The 24,339-nt window shown below is 42.0% G+C and overlaps 1 protein-coding gene across 4 annotated transcripts in view; it reads right to left on the reverse strand.

The window, feature by feature from the left end:
* The window catches only part of VRK1 (VRK serine/threonine kinase 1), a 112,124-nt gene that overhangs the window by 59,988 nt on the left and 27,797 nt on the right, over window positions 1-24,339 (reverse strand). For 3 of the 4 annotated variants that reach the window (XM_023731800.1, XM_023731799.1, XM_023731797.1), the window contains exons 2-3: window positions 4,107-4,271; window positions 609-664 (exon numbers count right to left, since the gene is read on the reverse strand). In XM_023731800.1, the coding sequence (XP_023587568.1) occupies window positions 609-664; window positions 4,107-4,266 (216 nt within the window). In that variant the 5' untranslated portion in view covers window positions 4,267-4,271. Of the gene's footprint in view, window positions 1-608; window positions 665-4,106; window positions 4,272-20,098; window positions 20,575-24,339 lie in introns of those variants that run through there. The other variant, XM_023731798.1, reaches the window with a different exon arrangement.

Below are 24,339 nucleotides of genomic sequence, written 5' to 3' on the forward strand. Positions count from 1 at the left end.
TTTTGAATCCAAGTTTATGTAAAACTACAAAGCTACCTTTTTTGTGTCATTAGATATGTATCTAGCATCGTTATTAAAAACACAATACATTATGGTTTAATTGATTCTACTTATCAAAGGAATCCCAGTGTGGTGCTAAAAGTTAAGATCAGCTGCTAATCAAAAGGTTGGCAGTTTGAGTTCACCCAGAGGTGCCTCAGAAGAAAGGCCTGGCAATCTACGTCCAAAAAATCGGTAATTGAAAACCCTACGGAGCACAGTTCTACTCTGACACACACTGGGTCATCATGAGTCTGAACAGACTTAGAGGCAACTGGTAAACCCAAATTCACTGCCGTCAAGTCAATTCTGACTCATAGCAACCCTAGAGAACAGAATAGAACTGTCTCACAGGGTTTCCAAGGCTGTAAATCTTTAGGGAAGCAGACTGCCACATATTTCTCCTACATAGCGGCTGGTGGGTTCAAATCACCGACCTTTCAATTAGCAGCCAAGCGCTTAATCACTGTGCCACCAGGGCTCCTGGTACTTATCAAAAAAAGGATGTTATCCAAAAAATAAAAAACACTACACTAAATCAAGACAAAAGGAAGAAATTATTTTCTTACCACTTTTGCAACACAGGGTGCATCACTGCCGACCGATTTTGAAGAATTCGTATCAGCTGTTTAAAAAAGTGAAATATTAAATATCAGAACAGAAGCAGCAGCATTATTATAAATAACTTATTATTAACCTTAATTAATATTAAGGTCTGTGCATCTGTAACCCCTTGAGAGAATAAAATTGTTTCCAAATACAAATCATTATAGTATATTTCATCAATTTTAAGATTTTTTTCATGTTTAACATATCTGAAATCGAAATGCATCTTATAAAGATATGCATCTTCAATTCACTCATCGGTTAAGTAAAGGAAACTCTGAGTTAAACAAAATTAAAGATTTCTTTAATTAAAAATACTAATAGCCTTTGCTATGCTAGTGCATATCATGAATTCCGAAGAGGAACATAGCTTAGACCATTTCTTAAATTTATGGACAATTTCTCAAAACTATGGAATCCTTTTAAGAAGAAGCATATGGAAGACAAAACAGAAAAAGCTAACATTCCAAAAGGTACTAGTTTGGGGAAAAAAAGCTCAGCATTGTGACACTAGAACTCTAAACTGTCATTCAGAACAATTTTATTGTGGCTGTCATTTTATTTCATTATGTCATTTTACTTCACATAAACAGCAAACCACAAATGCCCTGGCATACTGAGTTAGCAACATAAGGTTGCCCGAGTTCCCTGGACAAACACTTACCGAGTGCCTTCTCTAAGCCAGCCCCCAGAAAGTGGGGATCAGCAAAGAACAGAAGGAAAGGGTTCTTACTCTCCTGAAGCTAGCATTCCCTGGAGCGCACAGACAACAAACAAACGAGGAAATACAAAGTGTCTGATGGTGACAGTGACATGGGGGGAGATGAGGCAGGAAAGGGAGGGAGGCCGTGGGCAACACAGTGAGAGGGACTTCACTGCGAGGGTGTCGTATGAGCCGTGGTCTGAAGACGGCAGGAGGAGAACATTCCAGGCCGAGCAGCACACAGGCCTGACGTGGGAGCACGCTGGAGGAAAGTGAGGCCACAGCAGCTGGAAGAGCGTAAGTGAGGCGGAACTAACAGGAGACAGACCCGAAAGCTGCAGGGGACAAACAGGAGGAACTCAGCAGATGACGTAAAGGGTTTGACTGTTACCAGAATGAGCCATTAGAAGGTTCTGAGCAGAGGCTGACAAGACCGGACTTTGACTTTCAAAGACTTCTTGGAGCTGCTGGGGGGAGAACGGAGAATGGAGGTGAGGCAGAAGCAGTGAGGTCGGTTAGGAAGCTATCACAGTACTCCCGGGGAAGATGGTGACGGCATGAACCAGAGCGGCAGCAGACAGAGTGGCCGGGAGCGGTCAGACGGCAGACATATTTTCAGAGAGCAAACGGGATTTGCCGATGAACTGGGTAGGAGGCAAAAAGGCTGATCCAGGTTTCTGGCCTGAGCACCTGGAAAGAGGAAGTTGCCGATTACTGAGACAAAGAAAAGTGCAGGAGGGCTGGTGCTTCGGGCATCTCAAGTCAGGGGGGCTCACGGGACACCCAGGTTCAGACATTACACAGGCAGCTGGACATACGAGTCCTGAGCTCAGAAGAGTGCTCCAAGTTGCAAAAATAAATTCAAGAGCCATCAACATAGAGACACGGTTCACATAAGCCATGAGACTGGAAGAGGACGTCGAGGACGTGAATGGACAGAGAAGACACCCTCCCCGTGAGCCCCACAGCACCGTGACATCAGAAGCTGCAGAGATGGGCAGGACAGGAAAAAGAAACCAAGAGAACCACCAGTCAGGGGCGAAGCAACGGTATTTGGAAAGGGCTGCGGCTGAAACACTTCAGGCCAAAGGAGCCCCAAGTCGCAAAAATGGGGACAACGGGCAGATGAAGAGGTCTGAGCACCTGAGGAACAATGCTTAGATATTAATTTAGTAATAAAGCAGGTTTTTATGACTTTAATAGAGATTTTTTTAATAAGCATGTCAAACTCCAAACTCACTGCCATCGAGTCGATTCCAACTCATAGCGACCCTATAAGCATTTAGTATACAAAATACTAAAATGAAAATAGTATTTCAAATTAATATTGCAACATTCAAATGAGGAAAGGGGGAAAAAGAAAACCCAGTAATGCCTCCAAACAGTATCTACTGCAGAACACACCCGGCACTAGGACTACAACAATGCCCCATCCCTCAAGAAGCACACGCTTAGTCTGAAGGAGAGAGAAGTAACTTCACTGCAGTGCAGCAAGAATTACAAAAGGGTTAGCACAAGGGAACTATAAACACACAGTACCTGCCCCGAACTCGGCCTGGGGAAAATAAGGAAAAGCAGCAGCGGGGACAGAGATAAGAAGCAAAGCACAGCAGGAGGAGAGAAGGGGTGAAGCCACAAGTTACACAGAGACCAGTCCACAAGTCTGGGCTTTCCCCTCAGGGCACTGGAGAGCCATAAAGGAAGTTTACACAGGAGAGTCACCCGCTCGCTCTGGTGAGTAGGCAGTCACTCCAGCCACACTGCGAACAAGAGGATAAAAGGTAAGACTAGGCTAGGACCCAGGAGCAGGGAGGCTGCTGTAATGAGAATGCAGACAAGACATGGTAATGACCTGAATGAGAGCAGAGGCAACAAAGATGGAGAGGAATAAATGAGTCTGAGAAGGGACCAGACCAAGTGGGAGGGAGAGTGGTGGAGGGGCGCTTGAGAACGCCTTCCCGGTTCCTGGCAAACAGGTGCCGTTCGTTCTCTGCTAACACGAGAGGACCAGGAGATGGTCGAGGACACTCCACATTGCACATGTGCCTGTGGACGTCCACGTAGAGATCCCAGTAGCCTCTGGCTATGGTCTGGACGCTGGGAGCAAGTCCAAGGCCACGGGCAAAAGCAAACGTGACCTGCCCTACATCACTCTTTATATTCCTGATGATGCAAGCAGCTTTAGAAGCAATCAGGTAAGAGTTTTTTAAATTAATAATTTAGTTTGAAGCCTACAGAATCTCAGGGTTCTAGAGTGCCCCCAAAATTTCAGAAAGAGTATGCAAACTGATAGTACACTTAGTCAGGCCTAATATCCAGTTTCTGGGTCATTCTCCTAATTCTACTAGGATGAGTATTAAGGTCAGAGAGAAAAATAAAAAATTCCACATCTGTAAAAAATCTGAAAGCTTCCAAATTAGACACATACCATGGGAATAAATCCCAGCTGAGTGGTGGAGGAGGAGGAAAGAAGTGCGAGGCTTGCTTTGGGTCTTGAAAGAGGCTAAGATTATACAGAAGATTTTAAAATCTCAAGACAGCGCTCACTAATGACTGTGTTACGAACATTTGGCCCCTTTGTGATGAAATCAACAATCTCCTTTTCCACTCCTATATCAAAAGTTCATTTCTGTTTAGTCACAATATTAAGCTGACTGTCAATTATTAAGAACATCCTGTTAATAGCTCATAATTGAGAAGCCATTTTGATAAGGAAGCATACAAACCTTTGGATTAACAAAAGCAGCCACACACTTACCAAGATATATACACCCAAAGCCACCCTGGCCAATGGGTAAGCCCAGTTTCCACTCCTTTTTGGTCATGTCAGTTATTATCTCCCCAGCTGCAAACTGCTCTGCAAGGCGTCTCTTTGCAGGACCTGGTTTTCCAGCTTGCGCTGCTTTTACACGAGGCATCCTCACTATCATACAAAACAAAGCAACAGTCACAATACAATCCTACAAGTGTTCTGGCAACCAGTGTCACAAAACAATCTGTGTACTAACTATTTAATGAGGAACTAATTTTCTATGTAAACTTTCACCTAAATCATAATAAAAAATAAAGTACATCAAAAGCATTAACAAAAAAATAATAATCCTACAAGTGTTCAAAACATGTTTCCCACTGGAAAGCTTCTGTGCACAGAGATGCTGTTCAAATTCCTACTTACTCCAAAATGTAAATAAAAGACATGTTAATTCTGTTAATTCCATTTATGTTAATTCCATTTCAAATGGCTTAAATGCCATTTGATTAACTCTAAATGTTGAAGGAGACAGTAAATAAAATACTTAATTTTAAGTTCCAGTAGTACAATACCATCTATAAAAATAATATTAAAAAAAGAATTGCTCTATGAAGTTGAGGGGTAAAGTGCATCCCATTAGAGTGCACACTTTATACCAATCTGATGAGGAGTTTATAAAGGTCAATACTGATATGGTAAGTACATATTACAAAGAAAAGTAAAACACAAAACAATTACATACAAAGAGAAAACGAAAGGGAAGTTATGGCACGATGCTAAATGCTTCACACGTAGGTTCCTATCCATCCTCACAACTCTGTGACGATTACATTATCATCCCCACTTCAGAGACGAGGAAATTAAGGCTCCCTCGAGTTAAGTAACTTGTCCAAGGTTATATATACAGCTAGGAAGCAGTGGAACTTCAGCGTCAACAGAGATACCAGACTCCAAACAAACAAACAAAAAAGGTGACTTTCATAGCTCTGGTATTGAAAGAAATACCCAATACCCGTAACACTTTCAAACACTAAAATGGATGCTTTCTAAATTATATCCAACTTTATCAAATAAACAGAGTAATTTCCTATTCGATTATTCCCTTATAGTAATCAAACCCCTTGCTATCGAGTCATTTCCACCTCATAGCAACCCTACAGGATAGAGTAGAACTGCCCCATAGAGTTTCCAAGGAGCGGCTGGTGGATTCGAACTGTCGGCCTTTTGGTGAGCAGCCGAGCTCTTAAGCCCTGTGCCATCAGGGCTCTTTACAGTAGTCGAGGCAATTTAAAATGAGTTTGTTTGTTTTTTTTAATTATCTTTCTGTAACTCAAAATAGTGATTATACTACCTTTTGTATTTTTCTGGAATTCCTTTCCAGAAATGACAAAAATACCATAGCTTAAATTTTCTGGCTCTGCTTCTACGTAACATAAATCATACTCAATAAAAAGTGCTTTTCCTCCAAATTAAGCTGTTTGCCTTTATTCTTAGTTTTATGCCTACAGCCAATTAATTAAAATGAACTGTATTAATTAATTACGGATTGGAGTGACCTTGTTTCTTTCCTAGAGTTCCACAGAATGAGAATCACACTGTCAGTCTACTGAACGTTCTTAAAAATCACTGCTCCTGAGGGTTAACATGAAGATGGCAGAGGGTGCAGCACAGGTTTTCAATCTCCCTGAGCTCCCCCCCCACCCCCACCTCCACAATGAAAACGGACAGGGCAACTGGAAAGCAAAACTCAAAACCCATGGATAACATCTGTAACAGAACTAGGGGACCCATACCCCCTATCTCCACAAACCCCAACATCTAAGTGCGTAAAGAAGACAAAGCGCAGACAGCTCAAAGGTCTACGGGGTACCAACAACTGAGAAAGAAACAGCAGAAGGGAGTAATGGGGCTTCTGATGAGCCCAAGAATCTCAAAATTATCAGTAAGTGCTTATTAGAAAGCACAGAAGACAACGTGAGAACAGTAGCTGAAAGGAGCAGGGGTTGTCCACACTCCCAGGGTAGGTTAGAGAAGGGCCGTGCTATGGTGTAAAGGGACTGGAGGAGAGTGGGCGCCACGATTCTCAAAACTAACCAGGGTCCCCTGCCCAGAAAAAGTCTCACACTCAGCAGAAACTGCAGGGAATGGAATGCAATTGAGCATCACGGGATAACAAAAACAAGGGAAAAGAGTTCAGGTAAAAGCGGCCGTAGGAAAGTTAGCATCCACACTCAGGAACGCTACACGAAAACAAATGAAGGAGCTCTGTAAAGCCTGCCAGGTCGCACCATTTGAAACCAAAGGCACAGAGAAGAAAATGACGGCATACAAAACTCAGCAACAGCATCAGAAAGTGACCAAGGTCCACTCTCATACAAAGTTGAGACACACATACAGATATGTACACACATATATACGGAGAAAAAAGGTATGAAATAGAAAAGACGGACACGAATCAGAACTCTCTGAAAAAACACTTAAATCAGGTGATAGAAGCCAGGAAAGAATGAAAAATAACAAAATCAGTTTGGAAATGAAGACTAAATTAGAAAAAAAGGCTGAATAAACTAAAATAATAAGAATAATAATGACTTAAGGAGAAGGAAAACCTTTTAAAAAATCAAAAAGGAAGGAAGATAAATATTTCAAAAGGAAATCACAAATTTAAGAAGCTAGGGAAAGAAAGGAGAGCGCAAAGAAAATCAAAACAAGCGAACAAAATACTAAAAATGCTTTGATTCAAGAAAACTTCCCTGAACTAAGAAAAAAAAAAAAAGTACATAGAAAAGAACACACCATACATGAAGAAAATCCACTCAGAATATCGAGGCACGGTCTAGTAAGATTACTAGACCTCACAGTAAGAGGAAACATTCTTTGAGCAGCGGGCAAAAAGGAAAAAAGAAGAAACAGCTTATCTTACAGGAAAATAAAATTATATTGTCATCACACTTCAACAGCTACACTTTATGCCAGAAAAAAAGAAAAAGAAAACCATACTTACAACTCAAGGAAAGAAAACACGAGCGAAAGACGTCATACCCAGGTAAATTTCAAGTATAAAGACTGCAAAGTGTTCTCAACATGAAAAAGAGGAATAAGAAACTACTAGAGAACAAGCTTGGAAGACGGTCCCACCCTAATCAAAGATGAGCATCAATAAAGACAGTAACCACAATGGATTAAAATACATAAAATGGGAAAAGTAAGAATTCTTAATAGTAAAGAGAAGAAAATCTTTCCTGTATGAATTGTACCACTGGGTCACCAAATGAGAAACAAAGGGGAAACTTCTTCTTAAAGAAATTTTTCAGCTAATACATGAAGAATGGTTTTATATTATTATCATTTGTTGTTGTTAGGTATTGTCGGGTCGGTTCCGACTCACAGCAACCCTATGTACAACAGAATGAAACAGTGCCCAGTCTTTTGCCATCCTCACAATTGTTATGCTTGAGCCCGCTGTTGCAGCCACTGTGTCAATCCATCTCGTTGAGGATCTTCCTCTTTTTCACTGACCCTCTACCAAGCGTGATGTCCTTCTCCAGGAACTGGTCCCTCCTGACAGCATGTCTAAGCTATGTGAGACAAAGCCTTGCCATCCTCACTTCCAAGGTACACTCTGGTTGTGTTTCTTCCAAGACAGACTTGTTCACTCTTCTGGCAGCCCACGGTATATTCAATGTTCTTCACCAACACCATAATTCAAAGGCATCTATTCTTTCTTTGGTCTTCCTTATTCATTGTCCAGCTTTTGCATGCATAGGAGGTAACTGAAAACATGATGGCTTGGATCAGGCACACCTTAGTCCTCAAAGTGACATCTTTGCTTTTAACACTTGAAAGAGGTCTTTTGCAACAGAATTTGCCCAATGCAATGCATCTTTTGATTTCCTGACTGCTGCTTCCAAGGGTATTGATTGTGGATCCAAGTAAAATGAAATCTCTGACAATGTCGAGTTTTTCTCCATTTATCATGATGTTGCTTATTGGTCCAGTTGTGAGGATTTTTGTTTTCTTTATGTTGAGGTGTAATCCACACTGAAGGCTGTGGTCTCTGATATTCATCAGTAAGTGCTTCAAGTCCTCTTCGATTTCACAAGCAAGGTTGTGTCATCTGCGTATTGCAGGTTGTTGATGAGTTTTCCACCAATTCTGATGCTACATTCTTCTTTATATAGTTCAGCGTCTCGGATCATTTGCTCAGCATACAGACTGAACAAGTATGGTAAAAAGGTGCAATCCTGATGCACACCCTTCTTGATTTTAAACCATGCAGTATCCTTGTTCTGTTCAAACGACTGCCTCTTGGTCTATGTACAGGTTCCTTTATGAGCACAATTAAATGTTTTGGAATTTCCATTCTTCACAATGTTATCCATAATTTGTTATGATCCACACAGCCAAATGCCTTTGCATAGTCAATAAAACACAGGTAAACATCTTTCTGGTATTCTCTGCTTTCAGCCAAGATCCATCTGACATCAGCAATGATATCCCTCGTTCCACATCCCCTTCCGAATCTGGCTTGAATTTCTGGCAGTTCCTTGTTGATGTACTGCTGCAACTGCTTCTGAATGATCTTCAGTAAAATTTTACTTGTGTGTGATATTAATATCACCATTTGCAGCCACTAATGAGCTAATGGATACAAGCGTGGAGCACTGATGGCTACTAATATTAAAATACAAGAGATGTGGAGACATTATATGCCTCCTACAAAGAATACACCAAAGAGCCCTGGTGGCTGCTAACTGAAAGGTCCGCGATTCAAACCCACCCAGTGGCTCTGTGAGAGAAAGACCTGGCGATCTGCTTACAGCCAAGAAAACCTTATAGGGTAGTTCTACTCTGTCACATGGGGTCGCTATGAGTCAAAATCAACTTGAAAGAATCTAACAACGACAAAGAATACACTACTACCCATGAAATAGTCCCGTCAAAGAATAAATAAAAATAAATCAAACCGGAATCTAAATCAAGCCTACCAATTTACAGCTACACAGAGAGAATGCAATCAGCAAAATTCTGATGAAGAAAATACTACAGGACATATAATCCCATTTCTTCAACAAATAAAGGGAAAAAAGAAGGGATGGAGAAGAAAACTAAACTTAAAGACTTAAAACAGTATATCTGAAACAAAACAAAACCAGGCAAATCTAAATGACAGCATTTAGGGGTATACGCTTGAGTGATAAAACTATAAAGAAAAGAAAGGAAGTGATTACCGTAAAGACAGACGTTACTCTGAGGAGGCCTAAGACCGCTGTGATTAGGCACGTGGCAGGCAGAGTTCTAGTTCCTGACCTAGATAGTAGTTACAAGGCTAATCACCTCATAATTCATTAAGTCCAAACTTGCTTCATAAGGTTTTCTGTATTGTGTAATATTTTACACTTTCAAACACACAAAATCCACTGCTCCTACAATTAACAGTCATCAAGGGATCAAGGCTGGAAACCTTTTCATACTTGGTGAGCTTGTTAAATCACAAAAGAGACTCCAAAGCAAAATGTGCACTTCATTTCCTATGAACTGTCTGCTAGTAGGAGTCCCTGGGTGATGCAGTCGTTAATGTGCTCAGCCATAGACACCTTGGAAGAAAGGCCTGGCAATCTACTTTTGGAGAATCAGCCACTAAAAACCCTAGGGAGCACATAGCGTTGCCGTAAGTCTGAATCAGCTTGAGGGCGACTGGTTTGGTTTATCTGCTGGTAACCACTGCACATTTTCTTTTGGATTATTAGTGTTTTGCTTTTTTCTAGGCATTCCTTATATTCTATATTAAGGAAATTTAGTCCTTGTATTACAAATAGTTTTCCAGTGTATCTTGTGACATTGCTTATTTTTGGCTTTTGGATTTTGTGTCACTCTTGGACCTCCCTGAGTCAAATTCTTCTTTTTGAATAGCTCCCACGTTTCTTGTGATTATTTTATGGTTTCATTTTTTGCTGGTACAATTTCGATCTGTCTGCACTGGGGCCAGCTCGATGGCAGCTAACGACTACTATACGTATTTTGGTACAAGATGCGAGGGGGGAATCTAGCTTTTTTGAAACAGTTATTCAGGTTTTTTTGTTTCTTCTGTTCTTCAATCATTCATACACATTAGGGCATCCACAGGGTTCGGGAATTTAAATATAAAGTATCACACCAATCCAAGTAAACCAAGTACAAAAAATATTTATATAAAGTTGTTCATGCCTAGGTTCTAGGTTACCAGCTTTTGTGCAAAAAAGAAAATAAAGAAAAACAGATTAACTAGTATGTGAAAGTAACTCTGTGCCTGAATTAAAACCTCCTTCACACCTAAGTCTGCCTCACAAGAAAATTAAGAAGTCACTGAAATATATCCCATTGCTCTGATGGAAAGAGGCCACGGGGGTACAATATTCTCTCTTTAAAATGTCCCTAAAAGAAACTCCCTTCCTCCCGTGGCCCCTCACAGAAAAAGATGTGGGGCCTCCCTCTGTTACCCCTACAGCCTTAGGAGGGGCCTCAGGCGACAGATGGCGGCCTCAGTGCTCAGGGGCTACTTGTGCTGAATGCAGGGGGCCGAGGGCATGGATGAGTACAGGAACATTTAGCCAATAGTCCATCTTTTCAAATGGCCACAGAAGGACCCAGAAGAAGACTTACATAAATGCAGCTGTATGCCACATACCTTGTAGGAGACAATTTAACATCATATCCATTCTTAGCAAAAAAATTATACTTGGTGGCACTTACGATTCTGTCAATGCGCCGCTGGATTCTATTGCTAACTTATTTGGGAACAAAACTGATGTTTCTAAGACTGGTCTGTAGGCTTCTTCTTCTTTTTTTTTTTTTTTTTTAATTCAGCTATACTTACCTGTAAGGAACCCTGGTGGCACAACAGTTAAGCACTCGGCTACTATCCGAAAGGTCGGCAGCTCAAACCCACCAACCCCTTCAAGCGAGAAAGGACCTGGCCATCTGCTCCCATGGGATTACAGCCTTATAACCCTGTCCTACAGGGTCGCTATGACTCACAATGGACTCGACAGCACCTAAGAACCGCAAGAACATACGTAACTGTTCTGGTATCAATGTCACGCCCACTTCATAAGATGACTCTGGAGCTCTTCTTACAGCACTATCTGAAGAGCTTCCACAGCACGTGGCTGATCTTCTCCCTACAAGTCTGAAGACCTCAACTGTGAAAGTCTGACAGTATTAAGCGTTCGCAAGGATGTGGAACAACGGAATTCTCACACATCAGACACAGTTTCAGCCATTTTGAAAACGTTTGCAGAAGCTGCTAACTAACCCAGCAGTTCCACTTCTACCCGTATTCCCAAGAATACGAATGAAAACGTGTCACCAAAAGACACGTGCAAGAATGGTAACAGCAGCTTTATTCACAACAGCCAAAGCCAGGAAAGCCCACGTCCATCAGCAGAAGAACGGACGTAAGACAGATGAACCTCACAGCCATTATACTGAGCAAAAGAAAAGAAGCAAGACAATAGAGGGCATACTGCATGACTCCGTTTATATGATGTTCAATAATAAACAAGGTTAATTAATGAGAACAGAAGTCAAACAGCGGACACCATTCTGGGGATGAAACGGCTAAGGAGAAGAAGCCATGAGGACGGTTTCTAGGATCTGGTCATGTTCTATGTCCCAATCTGGGGGATGTGAAATCCTGTGTTCACTCTGTAGAAGTTGTACACTTATGAATTGTTTTCTTTTTTTTTCTAATTTATATAAAAACTAACACAGTATATGACACAAATCGTAGGTGTTGTAACAGTCGGGACCCGGTCAGGAGAGAGAAACCATGCAAGCAATTTAAACAGGCAATTTTAATATAAAGAATCGCTAACTAGTAACAAGTAGTTAACTAGTGACGGGGTGAAGAGGACCCTAAGGAGCACAGGACTGCAGGCGCAGGGAGCAGCTACCATCTCCGATGCTAAGCAGGAGTATCAAGAAACCAACACGTCCTTGGACAGGCGGTATCTGCACCCACTGGTGGGGGGCAGAGAAGCTCCCCGGGGTGCCAGCGGGCGGGAGCTGCCCCTTTGGTGCTGGTGGAAGCAATACTGGGAGGTCGACACTGGAGGGTGAGCCTGGCTGGCTGTCACATCCTGAAAGGAAAACAAACCCAGAAGCACACTAGAACTGCAGGAGAAGCTCCCCCGTCTGCTGTGCCCCACCTCTACTGACAGGGCCTACCACTGCGCTGGCAGAGGAAAAGGGGCTACGGGGCCCAGCTCTGCAAGCACAAAACGGAGCAAAGAAGGGTGGCCGTGGAGCTGAGAGGCAGCGAGCTGATAACTCACAAAGGTGTACAGATGGATATATTTCTACGGTACACATTTGGGGGCTGTGGTGGCGCAGTGGTTAAGCATTTGGCTGCTAACTAAAAGGTCAGCAGTTGGAATCCACCAGCTGCTTCCTGGAAACCCTATGGGGCAGTTCTCCTGTCCTATAGGGTCTCTGTGGGACAGAATCGACTCGACAGCAATGGGTTTGGTTTTTTTTGGTCTACATATTCGTGTCCATTATCCCATGAATTCCCCTAGTACCCTTCTGCCAACACCCACACCTGCTCTTCCAAACAAAGGCTTCCGGGCTGTGCCCCTCAGGGCTGCCACGTACTCTGGAGAGCGCTCTTCCGCCAGCTTTCCCTCAGACTGTGTTTCAGACGGCAGCTGGGAGTCCTCTTTTGGCACCCCCACTCCCCTGGTCAATCTTCACTGCATTTGGCGACCCTTTTTCTCTCATTTTCTGGCTCAGGATTACAGAAGTCTCCTAGTTTCACACAACATGAAACATGTGCTTCTCAATCTCCCTGCTGCTTTTCTAGTGATTTCTTAAAAGAGGAAAGGGGATTTATTTAAATCCAGAAGTCCCTACTCAAAAAATATAATAAATAATATAACCACAAGTATTTGCCTCAGTAAGTTAGAGTTTTCTAAAGAAGTTATAATGCTAATTTGAACCAAACAACTGCTTTAAGTGCACTGTAGGTTTTTTCTAAGAATGAAACCAATACCTACGTTAAGGTTTCTTGACCAAATGAAATCATTCTGCAAAATTTCGGTGCCTGGCTCAACACAAATCCACTCTATGGTAGGTAGCCACCTCAACAGAAAGGTTTTCAAAGAAAAGAAAACGTTTACCATCACGTTACCATTACATAATCTGACTACTGCTCTTCCCACTGCTATTAAATGCAACACAGATACAACTGAAGAGCACATCAAGATGCAAATTAACGGTGCCCTTTGCTGAAATCACTCACTGCTATGTTCCACATTAGCATGTTCACCAAAATTTAATTGTAAACAGAGTAATTATGGCACTAAAGTTATTAAATACACAAAGCAAGCTTGGAACTATACATATTCAAATAGAATTTCAGTGGCAGATCAACTTTTGTATCTGAAACAATACACTAATTAATAGTCAGCTCTGATGATAAAATGGCCCTCGGTTTTTCAGATAACATTCCAAAAAAAGTTCTGCTATGAATATTAAAACAAAGTCTTGTGAATAGATTTTAAAATTTCAATAGCTATCTTTATCACAATATAGTACTGTATTTAGACAACTGGCATTTTTCAAGTCATGGATTCAAATTTGGAATAATTTTTTTTAATCTTCTAGGAAGAGAGAGAAGAGCCTGAATGGACCACAACAATGCCACTCACGCTGCGCCCCATGATCTCATCACCCCCAAACGGGAAGGTTGGCACTGCATCCAGCTTCTTCCACTGGACGCTGGTCACAGATTCTCCTGACAATAAGTACCCCTGTAAGCTCCTTTAGGAGGTCATATCTTTTTACGAAATTTTCTTTAAAGTCATAAACTTCTCTGGTATGTTTTACACTCTGTAGAGAGCCACACTGATCCAAGGATAATTCTGCGCAAGCTGGACTCCTCACCATTCCATTAACGTTGTACAGACATGCTCTTATCTCCGCTCCTTGCAGGGTCCAGCTTTTCCTCTGTCCACACCTACATGTATTAAAATCCTTCCCCTGCCCAAAGCTCTCTCCCTTCCTCGGTCAGAAATGACCTGTCTGAAGTTTCAGCACTGTGTTACCTCTTAGTGCATGTAATAAATGCTACTTTATATCACAGAGATGTATCCTTATTCTGTTCCCTAACAGTGGATGAGCTCCTTGGGTAGAGAGAACCATCTTATAAACAATGCATTGCTCCTGGTAGAAATTCAACAAATTTATAAAATTAAACAGCAAAAAAGTTAATCTTTTTTTTTTTTAAATACCTGAATTCTAACTTTATGCTTAATATACATCAACCAGCTACACGGATACTGCCTCCCCTTCTAAAAGGTTTTATTTTATTCAGGAGAGACAGATAACAAAAGACAACCAAAACATGCCATATGACCAATATTAAGTGCTAAAGGAAAATAAATAATAAATATAGAGGGACAGAGAGCTTGGGGCAGAAGGGAGGATCTTAAAAATGACCTGGTAAGGCCTCAATGAGAAAGCGACATTTAAGCAAAGCCCTAAAAAGTAAAGCGCGGGAAGCTAGCCCACAGCTGTCTGGGGAAGCCCATCCCACGGGAACAAACAGCTAGTGCAAAGGGCCTGAGGCGAGCTCTGGCCCAGCAGCCCAGCATGTCCTACAGCTGCAGGGAGCTTGGTGCAGCCGGAGGAGAGTGAGCCAGGGGAGAGCAAGGGCTAAGGTCAGAGGTGTCAAAGGGCAGGGGTGGAGCTTGTGGCCAGCGCACAGGCCACCATGAGGACCTGACTGCTGAGCAAGCTGGACATCAAGGGGAGGTATGCGCAGAGAGCGGGGCTCTCTGACTTTCATTTGAAAAGCGTCAATCTGGCTGCTGCATGGGGAATAGGCTGGAAAGGGGCAAGGCAGAAACAGCTACCAGTTATTCCAACGATATTGCTATTGAAAAATCCAATGAATGCACCAATCCTCACTGAGTAAGAATCTCATTTTAAAAAAAAAAACCTCACACCGATTTTAGCCACTAAACAGAGGGGTGCAGAACAACTTAAAGAGTTTTTTGGGCCTTTTTTTAACTTTATACAAGCTGCCCTCCCCAAAAAAACAAGTCTCCAGTGCCAAGTAGAAACAATCGATATTAGTGACAGATGGTCTAAGAAACATGGAATTATCTTACTCTAGATTTTCTAAACTCTGTCTTTATGGCAATTTAGTTCTCTTCTTTCTCCAAATGCACTTAGTCCATTCCAAAACACCTCCAAAACATGTCCCAGAAAGTATGCTCGGAGCCAGGGATACAAAGATGAATAAAATGCAACCTAAGAAGCCGCACTTAGCTTCTTGCAGAAACACCATCATGCAGTTGTGATTCCATATTATACCATCAGCTTCAAAGGAGGATCAATAAAAATAAAAATAAACCAACCCTCTCCAGGTGAAGAGTGCTTCCGAATCCCTTTATAAAGCTATTCAGTAAAGAGAGTGGACAGTTGCAGACATGCACAAAATCAAGCCCTCTTGGTTTTCTAGTGAAGACAGTGCCTCTGCCGATACGTGTTTGAGATCATCTCAGGCTATGAAACTCGTCTCCTCTTTAGGATGAGCGCCAGGAAGTTCAGGGCAAAATGATAAACTCAGTGACGTAAGTGCCCCATCACCTAAAGCAGCAATTCTCGATCCTGGCATTCCATCACAATCACCAGTGGGGCTCCGAGGCAGTAAGGGCTCTACTCCACAACAGGCCAGCACGTGTCTATTCACCACTGCACAAGGACGGCGATGCAGGCGGGACCGCTGACCCGGCCGGTCTGTACATCCTCCTTTCTTCAGTAAGCCATTCACCGTGCAACTCTACTGCTTTAGAGATTTCAATACAAACCCCCTCCAGTCGATTTCAGAAGGTGGGTAAGACACAGAAGATAGTGAACGAAGGAATGACTCCGAAGGAGGCAGAGAAGTCGCCCTTTCTCATCCTAGCCTGTCCCTCGGCCACACGGACTCACCTGTATTGCAAACTTCTTCGGGATGAAGAGGTCATTACCTGTGCTGATGTAGACGGCTTCCTGCCAAACTACAGCAAGTCACAGAATAAAATCAAACCTGAGATAATCGGCCAGCAAAGAACTTCATCCCCTCTTTTGTTAAATTACATCAGGAACAGTTTGAAAGCAATGCATCTAAAGACAATCTTCTTACAAATGAGCCAGCTAATCAGAAGGTGATAATGCATTTGATGAGTGCTAAGAAAGCATCTGAAAAATAAAATACTGAATATGGAGTTTATAGAGCCACTTCCCAGTAACACAGAGGGTCTTTATATATTCACCTCATTTTGTCCTCACAAATCCTACAAGGTTGAGACAGAACTGTAAGGATATTTATTAGGAATAAAAATATACTTATTACCAGTACCATTTAAACATAAATAACTGAGGCAAAAAAGGTTAACTAACCTGCCTCCGAATCCCTGTTAACCCAAACCCGTTGCCACGGAGTCAATTCCGACTCACGGTGACTCTACAGGACAGAGCACAACTGCCCCATAGGGTTTCCAAGGCTGTGATCTTTACAGAAGCAGACTGCCACATCTTTCTCTGCAGGAGCCACTGATGGGTTCAAACCACTGACCTTTCGATTAGCAGCAGAGTGCTTAACCGATGTACCACCAGGGCTCCCTGAGCTCCTGTGAGGGACACCCAGTCCCCTGCTTTTACTCAGAGAACCACGCACAGCAATAAAAGTCCGAGAAACGTTCACGACTGTACGTGAGCAACGTTAACAAAATAAGTGTCAAAATATAACACAAGAAATCATGAGACTACAGAAGTGAATCTCCAGAGATAATGACCCTATCAATTCATAGATTTATTCCTGAAAAACTTTAAGCTATACTCAAACTGTGATACAGTCTTTAGAAGCAATTGTCACACTGGTCATGTTTTCACACCTAGGCTGGAAAGAACTAGGTGAAGACTCCAGCTTCTAACTCTGAAAGAGAAAGTGGTTACCTTCAGAGAGAAAAATTTCTTCCTAGTCCGATTTTTTTTACTTGTACTAGAAAAGTGATTAACGGTAGATTATGAAAATTTTTGGTATCGCAAATAAAATGTTTAAAATACAGTATCAAACGTCACGTCAGCTTTTATTCCCCTTAAATTATCTCTAAAAGTTATAAAAAAAGAACACTAACTGCAGAACTAATCTTTGCTCGAGAACATACAGTATGATGCAACTCCAAATCACAACCCAGGATATCTCCCTGCCACTACCTCCCCAACAAAGGGTGGGATTCCGTGAAGTGGGCTTGGGAACTTCTCCTGAGGCATATGTTCTCCTTCACGAAGCGTATTTCAATCACTGCAGCACACTTCTGATATTCTCTATCTGCTCATCCTGATTTCCTCTTACAGCATTTGGTCGGTGCAGTGGTTAGGAGATCCACGCCTGGAGCCCCAACAGGTGTCCCCAAACCACAGTGAAGACGTGCACAGTGACATTCATCTAGCCCAGCAGAGAATCCAAACCACAAACGTACTGCTCTGCCCATGCCAAAGGGGGAGCAAGCCTGGGGGTGTGGCCTCCAAAGGAAGGGACACCTGGCTTCTTGGCCCATACAGCCTACAAAAAGAGCTAAAAGACACCTCTTTATATAAAGCGAACATTCAAATGTTACTAAAATTAGAAATCTTGAACTATATTAATATTTTTATACCATATATTTACATATTTTGACAATGTTGTAAGTAACAGATTTCCCATTAGTTCTCCTATGGGGGGGCGGGTCAAAGTCAACTATCAGACTTTGCTTACAATTAACTCTCTGGGTGGTCACTGTTAAATCTATACATGTACTATGCAGGGCAACCACTGAACATTTTTCCTTCTATATTCTTGGAGCGGGACTCTAGAGGAAGTGATTTCCAAATGCTGTAAGAGGAAATCAAGATGACCAAACAGAGAATATCAGAAATGTGCTACAGTCATTAAAATACGCTTCATGAAAAAGGAAAGAACTTTCCGGAATCTCACAGAAAGTTTTTTAACACACAAAACATCAGAGCCATAAAGAAAATTGCTACATTTAACCACATAAAAATAAAAATTCTCCGCCAGCTTAAAAAAATACCAGGAACAAAACTCAAAAGACAAATGAACAGTATCTACAAAACACATAAAAGGATTATTTTCTTAATACTTAAAGAAACTTTTGAATTCATAAGGAAAAAAGACAAAAGTCCAATAGAAAAATGGAAAAACGACATGGATAGGTTAAGTCACAGAAATAGAAATACAATGACTTAAAAAAATAAAATAAAATAAAACTTTATTGAGGGGATTTTCAAACGCATCCAAAGCCGAGTAGTATTATAATGAACCCCATGGACACATGGCCCAGCTTCAACGATTTTCACACATGACCAGTTTGTATCATCTGTCAACCCAATCCACTAGTCCCCTCCCGAGCTGTTAGAGCAGCTCCAGACACTGTGGGGTTTCACATGTAAGTACTTCTAATAGGTATGCCTTTAACATGACCAACATATATCACTGTCACACCTAAAAAATTAACAATAATCCCTTAGTATCCTGTAAGAAGTGCTCAAATCTCTCCAATTGTCTCAAAAAAAAATCTTCTCAGAGTTGGTGTTTGCACCGGGGCTGGAAGACCAGACCCAGCACCTGAACCTCTTCTCTGGGGGTGCTGCCTCCCTCTTTTTTCCTTCCTCTTGTCATTTGTCCTATGAAGCTTCCCACATTGTTAACTTGCTGATTGTGTCCCTATATTGCCATTTAACAGCCTCCCCTGTATGTTGCTGCTATAGCTCAGATTGTCCTAATTCTGGTGTCAACGTCCTTCGCGCAAGACCACCAGGAGCAGGCCTACAGCTGAACAAGCTAGGTTTAGTACTCGCTGCAGTGAGGGAGAACACAACCACGGGAACCTCGTCAAGAGCTTGTAAGAAAGAACTATTAGGACCTGGGCTTTAGTTGGGAGATTTGGGGAAGTGTCTAGGGAAGCAGGGATTTGCTTAAAACTGTATGCTGACAGAAAGTGGGGGCTTCTGTGACTAGGTATCTATCTACAGGGAGGAGAGGCAAGAACGAGGATAAAGCTATAATGGGTGAAGTGCCAGTCACTGACTTTGGCTGAGACAGGTGTCTGGTGTCTTGTGGGCGGCACAGCAACCTCGGTTTTGTCTGAGTCGTCTCATCTTATCATGGTCTCAGCGGCCTTGTCTGAGGCTGGTGCTCCATGAGATTGTTTTACGTTTAACAGGAGAATCAGGAGGCCCGCGGGTGAGTGCCGGGCCAGCTTCTCAACGTCAGGGGCCATTCTTTTCTGTTTTCTTCTGCACTGGACGATGGAAGCCTCTTCCAGTTAACTACTGTGTCCTTTCCACACTATCCCAGTAGTCTTTGGGATCTTCCTTGTTTTCTAGTACAAGATGTTCCAGTTTCCTGTCCCAAACCTGGAATCAGCCACTTCTACAAGGGATTCTGTTTCATTTTAGTGGAAAATGGTACTTAGAGACCAAAATCTGGGCACTAAGATACCCATTGCTCTAGGCTGTTATTATTTCTAGGCCTTCTGAGTGGACAGATCTAGGAGAATTCTTTTTTTAAAAACAAAGCACATTAGGAGTTTATACTGGTATTTCCCATTTAAATGTCAGTTACAGGGTTTTTAACTAACTTTTCTGACTTTATATTCACATCTCTTTTCTCTTTTGTTAAAAATCTTGGTTCCTAATACTAACCTAAATTTCTAACTGACATATATTTTTTGTCTTTAAACTTTGTTTTATAATTTTGTAAACAGTACATGTCTACAAAGCGAAAACGACAGTGGGTTCAGAGAAGTCTAGCTTCCATCTTTCCCCACCCCTTCTTCTTTTCCTCCTCACAAGTGATTGCTTTCATTAATTTGTGATGTATCCTTCCTTTTTCTGTTTTCAAATAACACATAAAATACATATATTTGTATCCCTGCCTCTTAGATATTAGGTAACATGTTACACACCTTGTTCTTCATTTTGATTTTTTTCACTAACAACATATACTGAAGATCACTCCATAGCAAATAGGCTCAGCTTCATGCATTAATAAACTGCAAATTAAAATTACAATGAGACTTAATTTACAATTAAAATCACATTTTTTCAGCTATCAGATTAACCAAGTTCAAAGCCTTAAGAAATGCACTGGGCTGGTAAGAACCTGAGGAGCAACGAACAAGGCACATCACCTTAAGAGGCAATTTGGCAACACCCACCAACACATCAAATGCACACTGACTCAGCAAATCACTTCTGCAATCTATCCTATAGGAATAAATTACTGTCACCTGTACATGGATAGTTGCTCCAGCATTGTATATAGGAGTAAGACTAGAAACATCTTTAATTTACATCAAGAGGGGGAGTATTAAATGAATGATGGCACAGCCACAGAACAGAATATTATACAATTTTAAAAATGAGGTACCTCTATGTACTTTGATGTGGAATGGTCTCCAAGATGTAATGTATAAAACCATGTATTTGTTGTTGCTGCTATGTCCCATCAAGTCTATAACGACTCACGTTGTTGTTGTTAGGTGCCGTCAAGTCGGTTCCAACTCATAGTGATCCTATGTACTACAGAACGAAACAGTGCCTGGTCCTGCGCCATCCTCATAATCATTGTTGTCCTTGAGCCCACTGTTGCAACCACTGTGTCAATCCATCTCATGGAGGGTCTTCCTCTCTTTTGCTGATCCTCTACTTTACCAAACATGATGTCCTTCTCCAGGGACTGATCCCTCCTGATAACATGTCCAAAGTATGTGAGACATAGCCTTGCCATCCTTGCTTCTAAGGAGCATTCTATTTATACTTCTTCCAAGACAGATTTGTTCATTCTTTTGGCAGTCCATGGTATATTCAATATTCTTCACCAACACCACAATTCAAAGGCGTCAATTCTTCTTTGGTCTTCCTTATTCACTGTCCAGCTTTTGCATGCATATGAGGTGATTGAAAACACTATGGTGTGAGTCAGGTGCACCTTATTCTTCAGGGTGACATCTTTATTTTTCAACACTTTAAAGAGGTCTTTTGCAGCAGATTTCCCCAATGCAATACATCATTTAATTTGTTGACTGCTGCTTCCATGGGCGTTGAATGTGGATCCAAGTAAAATGAAATCCTTGACAACTTCAATCTTTTCTCCATCTATCATGATGTTGCTTATTGGTCCAGTTGCGAGAATTTTTGTTTTCTTTACGTTGAGGTGTAATCCATATAGAAGGCTGTACACTTTGAACTTCATCAGTAAGTGCTTGAAGTCCTCCTCACTTTCAGCCAGCAAGGTTGTGTCATCTGCATAACACAGGTTTTTAATGAGTCTTCCTCCAATCCTGATGCCCCGTTCTTCTTCATATAGTCCAGCTTCTCGGATTATTTGCTCAGTATACAGATTGAATAGGTACAGCAAAAGGATACAACCGTGACACACACCTTTCCTGACTTTAAACCACACAGTATCCCCTTGTTCTGTTAGAACAACTGCCTCTTGATCAATGTACAGGTTCCCCATGAATGGAATTCCCATTCTTCACAATGTTATCCATAATTTGTTATGATCCACACAGTCAAATGCCTTTGCACAGTCAATGAAACACAAGTAAACATCTTTCTGGTATTCTCTGCTTTCAGCCAGGATCCATCTGACATCAGCAATGATATCCCTGGTTTCACATCCTCTTCTGAAACCTGCTTGAATTTCTGGCAGTCCTCTGTCGACGTACTGCTGCAACTGCTTTTCAATGATCATCAGCAAAATTTTACTTGTGTGTGATATTAATGATATTGTTCAACAATTTCCACATTTGGTTGGATCACCTTTCTTGAGAATAAGCATAAATATGGATCTCTTCCAGTTGGTTGGCCAGGTAGCTGTCTTCCAAATTTCTTGGCATAGATGAGTGAGCACTTCCAAGGCTGCATCCGTTTGTTGAAACATCTCAATTGGTATTCCATCAATTCCTGAAGCCTTGTTTTTCGACAATGCTTTCAGTGCAGCTTGGACGTCTTCCTTCAGTACCATCGGTTCCTGATCATATGCTGCCTCTTGAAATGGCTGAATGTCGACCAATTCTTTTTGGTACAGTGACTCTGTGTATTCTTTCCATCTTCTTTTGATGCTTTCTGCAGTGTTTAATATTTTCCCTGTAGAATCCTTCAGTTTTGCAACTCGAGGCTTGAATTTTTTCTTTAGTTCTTTCAGCTTGAGTGTGTTCTTCCCTTTTGGTTTTCTATTTCCAGCTCTTTGTACATGTCATTGTAATACTTTACCTTGTCTTCTTGAGCCGCCCTTTGAAGTCTTCTGTTCAGCTCTTTTACTTCATCATTTCTTCCTCTTGCTTTAGCTACTCAACGATCAAGGGTAAGTTTCAGAGTCTCTTCAGACATCCATTTTGGTCTTTTCTTTCTTTCTTGTCTTTTTAATGTCTCTTACTTTCTTCATGTATGATGTCCTTGATGTCATTCCGCAACTCATCTGGTCTTCAGTCATTAGCGTTCAACACATCAAATCTATTCTTGACATGGTCTCTAAATTCACGTGGGCCACACTCAAGGTCCTACTTTGGCTCTCATGGACTTGTACTAATTCAGTTTCAACATGAACTTGCATACGAGCAATTGATGATCTGCTCCACAGTCAGCCCCTGGTCTTGTTCCGACTAATGATATTGAGCTTTTCCGTCGTCTCTTTCCACAGATGTAGTCAAATTGATTCCTGTATATCCCATATGGTGAGGCGCACATGTATTGTCTCCATTTCTGTTGGTGAAAAAAGGTATTTGCAATGAATTGGTCTTGCAAAATTGTATCATGCAATCTCCGGTATTGCTTCTATCACCGAGGCCGTATTTTCCAACTACCAATCCTTCTGCTTTGTTTCCAACTTTCGCATTCCAATCACCAGTAAGGTTGGCAGTTTGAATCCACCAGCCACTCCTTAGAAACCCTATGAGCAGTTTTACTCCAACCTATAGGGTCACTATGAGTTGGAATCAACTCGATGGCAATGGGTTTTTTTTTTTTTTTTTTTGGTATCTCTCATTCTCACAACGATCATAATACATGGGCGTTATTACACTGACTTCATATATAGGAGAAGGAGGATAAGAGACACTGAACAGACTTCCGGCAAAATGGCGCTCTAGGCAGAAACACCATGCCATCCCTCACAGCAAAGATCCAAAAAACTAAGCCAAACAGAGAAAACAACAATCCTGAAACCCTAAAACATCAAATGAAGAGATAAAGAACTCAGCCAAATGGAGTGAGAAAACTAACAGAGAATGGAGAGCAAGGAGAGATTCATGCAGAGGTCCCCTATCAGCTAACGCAGTGCGGATACACCATCTTGGACTCCTATCGGAGACCAGCAAACGGGGTATGAGAAAGCAGCTTCACGGAGCTTTCAGCGGGAGACAAAACAACCGGTAATTTGCAATACACGCTTTCCCACCCCCCACCCTTCTTCACCCCCACTGAGCCTCCTCTGCTTCCCGCGGCCACAATCTCTTGTCTGGGAAGCACCAGCTACTTGGATTCCACCCACCTGAACGGGCGGGCTCTCTGAGTGCCATTTGTTGGCTGCTGGTGTTGCTTTTTTCCGCTTCTTTTGATTTCTTCCTTACTTCGCACTACCTCCCCCTCCTTTCGCTCAAATACCTGGCTCCATGCACAATCTTTGCTTCTTCCTGAGGGGCTGCAGAGCTCCGGTAACTTGTGATATACGTTTTCCCACCCCCTACCCTTCTTCAACCACACTCGGCCTCCTCTGCTTCCCACAGACACAGTCTCTTCTCCAGGAAACACCAGCTGCTTGGATTCCAACAGCCCGCACTAGCAGGCTCTCTGAGTGCAATTTGTTGGCTGCTGGTGTTGCTTTTTTTCCGCTTCTTTTGATTTCTTCCTTATCTCTCACCACCTCCCCCCTCCTTTCGCTCAAATACCTGGCTCCGTGTGTCATCTTTGCTTCTTCCTGATGGGCTGCAGAGCTCTGTTCGATTATGGAGCTGCTTACCGGTCTGGGCTGCCACACTGGTGGGATCCCGGGGATTTGTTCATTTGTTTTGAATTGTTTGTTTTCTTTTCCTTTTCTCGAGTTCGGAGCCCGTTCTGGCCAAGCGGTGCTGCGTGGCTTGGAAAATACCCCCTCGGCTTGCACAGACGTGCAGAGGGATCCCTGAGGGCATTTCTTTCTTCA

The sequence above is a fragment of the Trichechus manatus genome, unplaced genomic scaffold (assembly GCF_000243295.1).
Source record: "Trichechus manatus latirostris isolate Lorelei unplaced genomic scaffold, TriManLat1.0 scaffold00045, whole genome shotgun sequence".
NCBI classification, from domain to species: domain Eukaryota; kingdom Metazoa; phylum Chordata; class Mammalia; order Sirenia; family Trichechidae; genus Trichechus; species Trichechus manatus.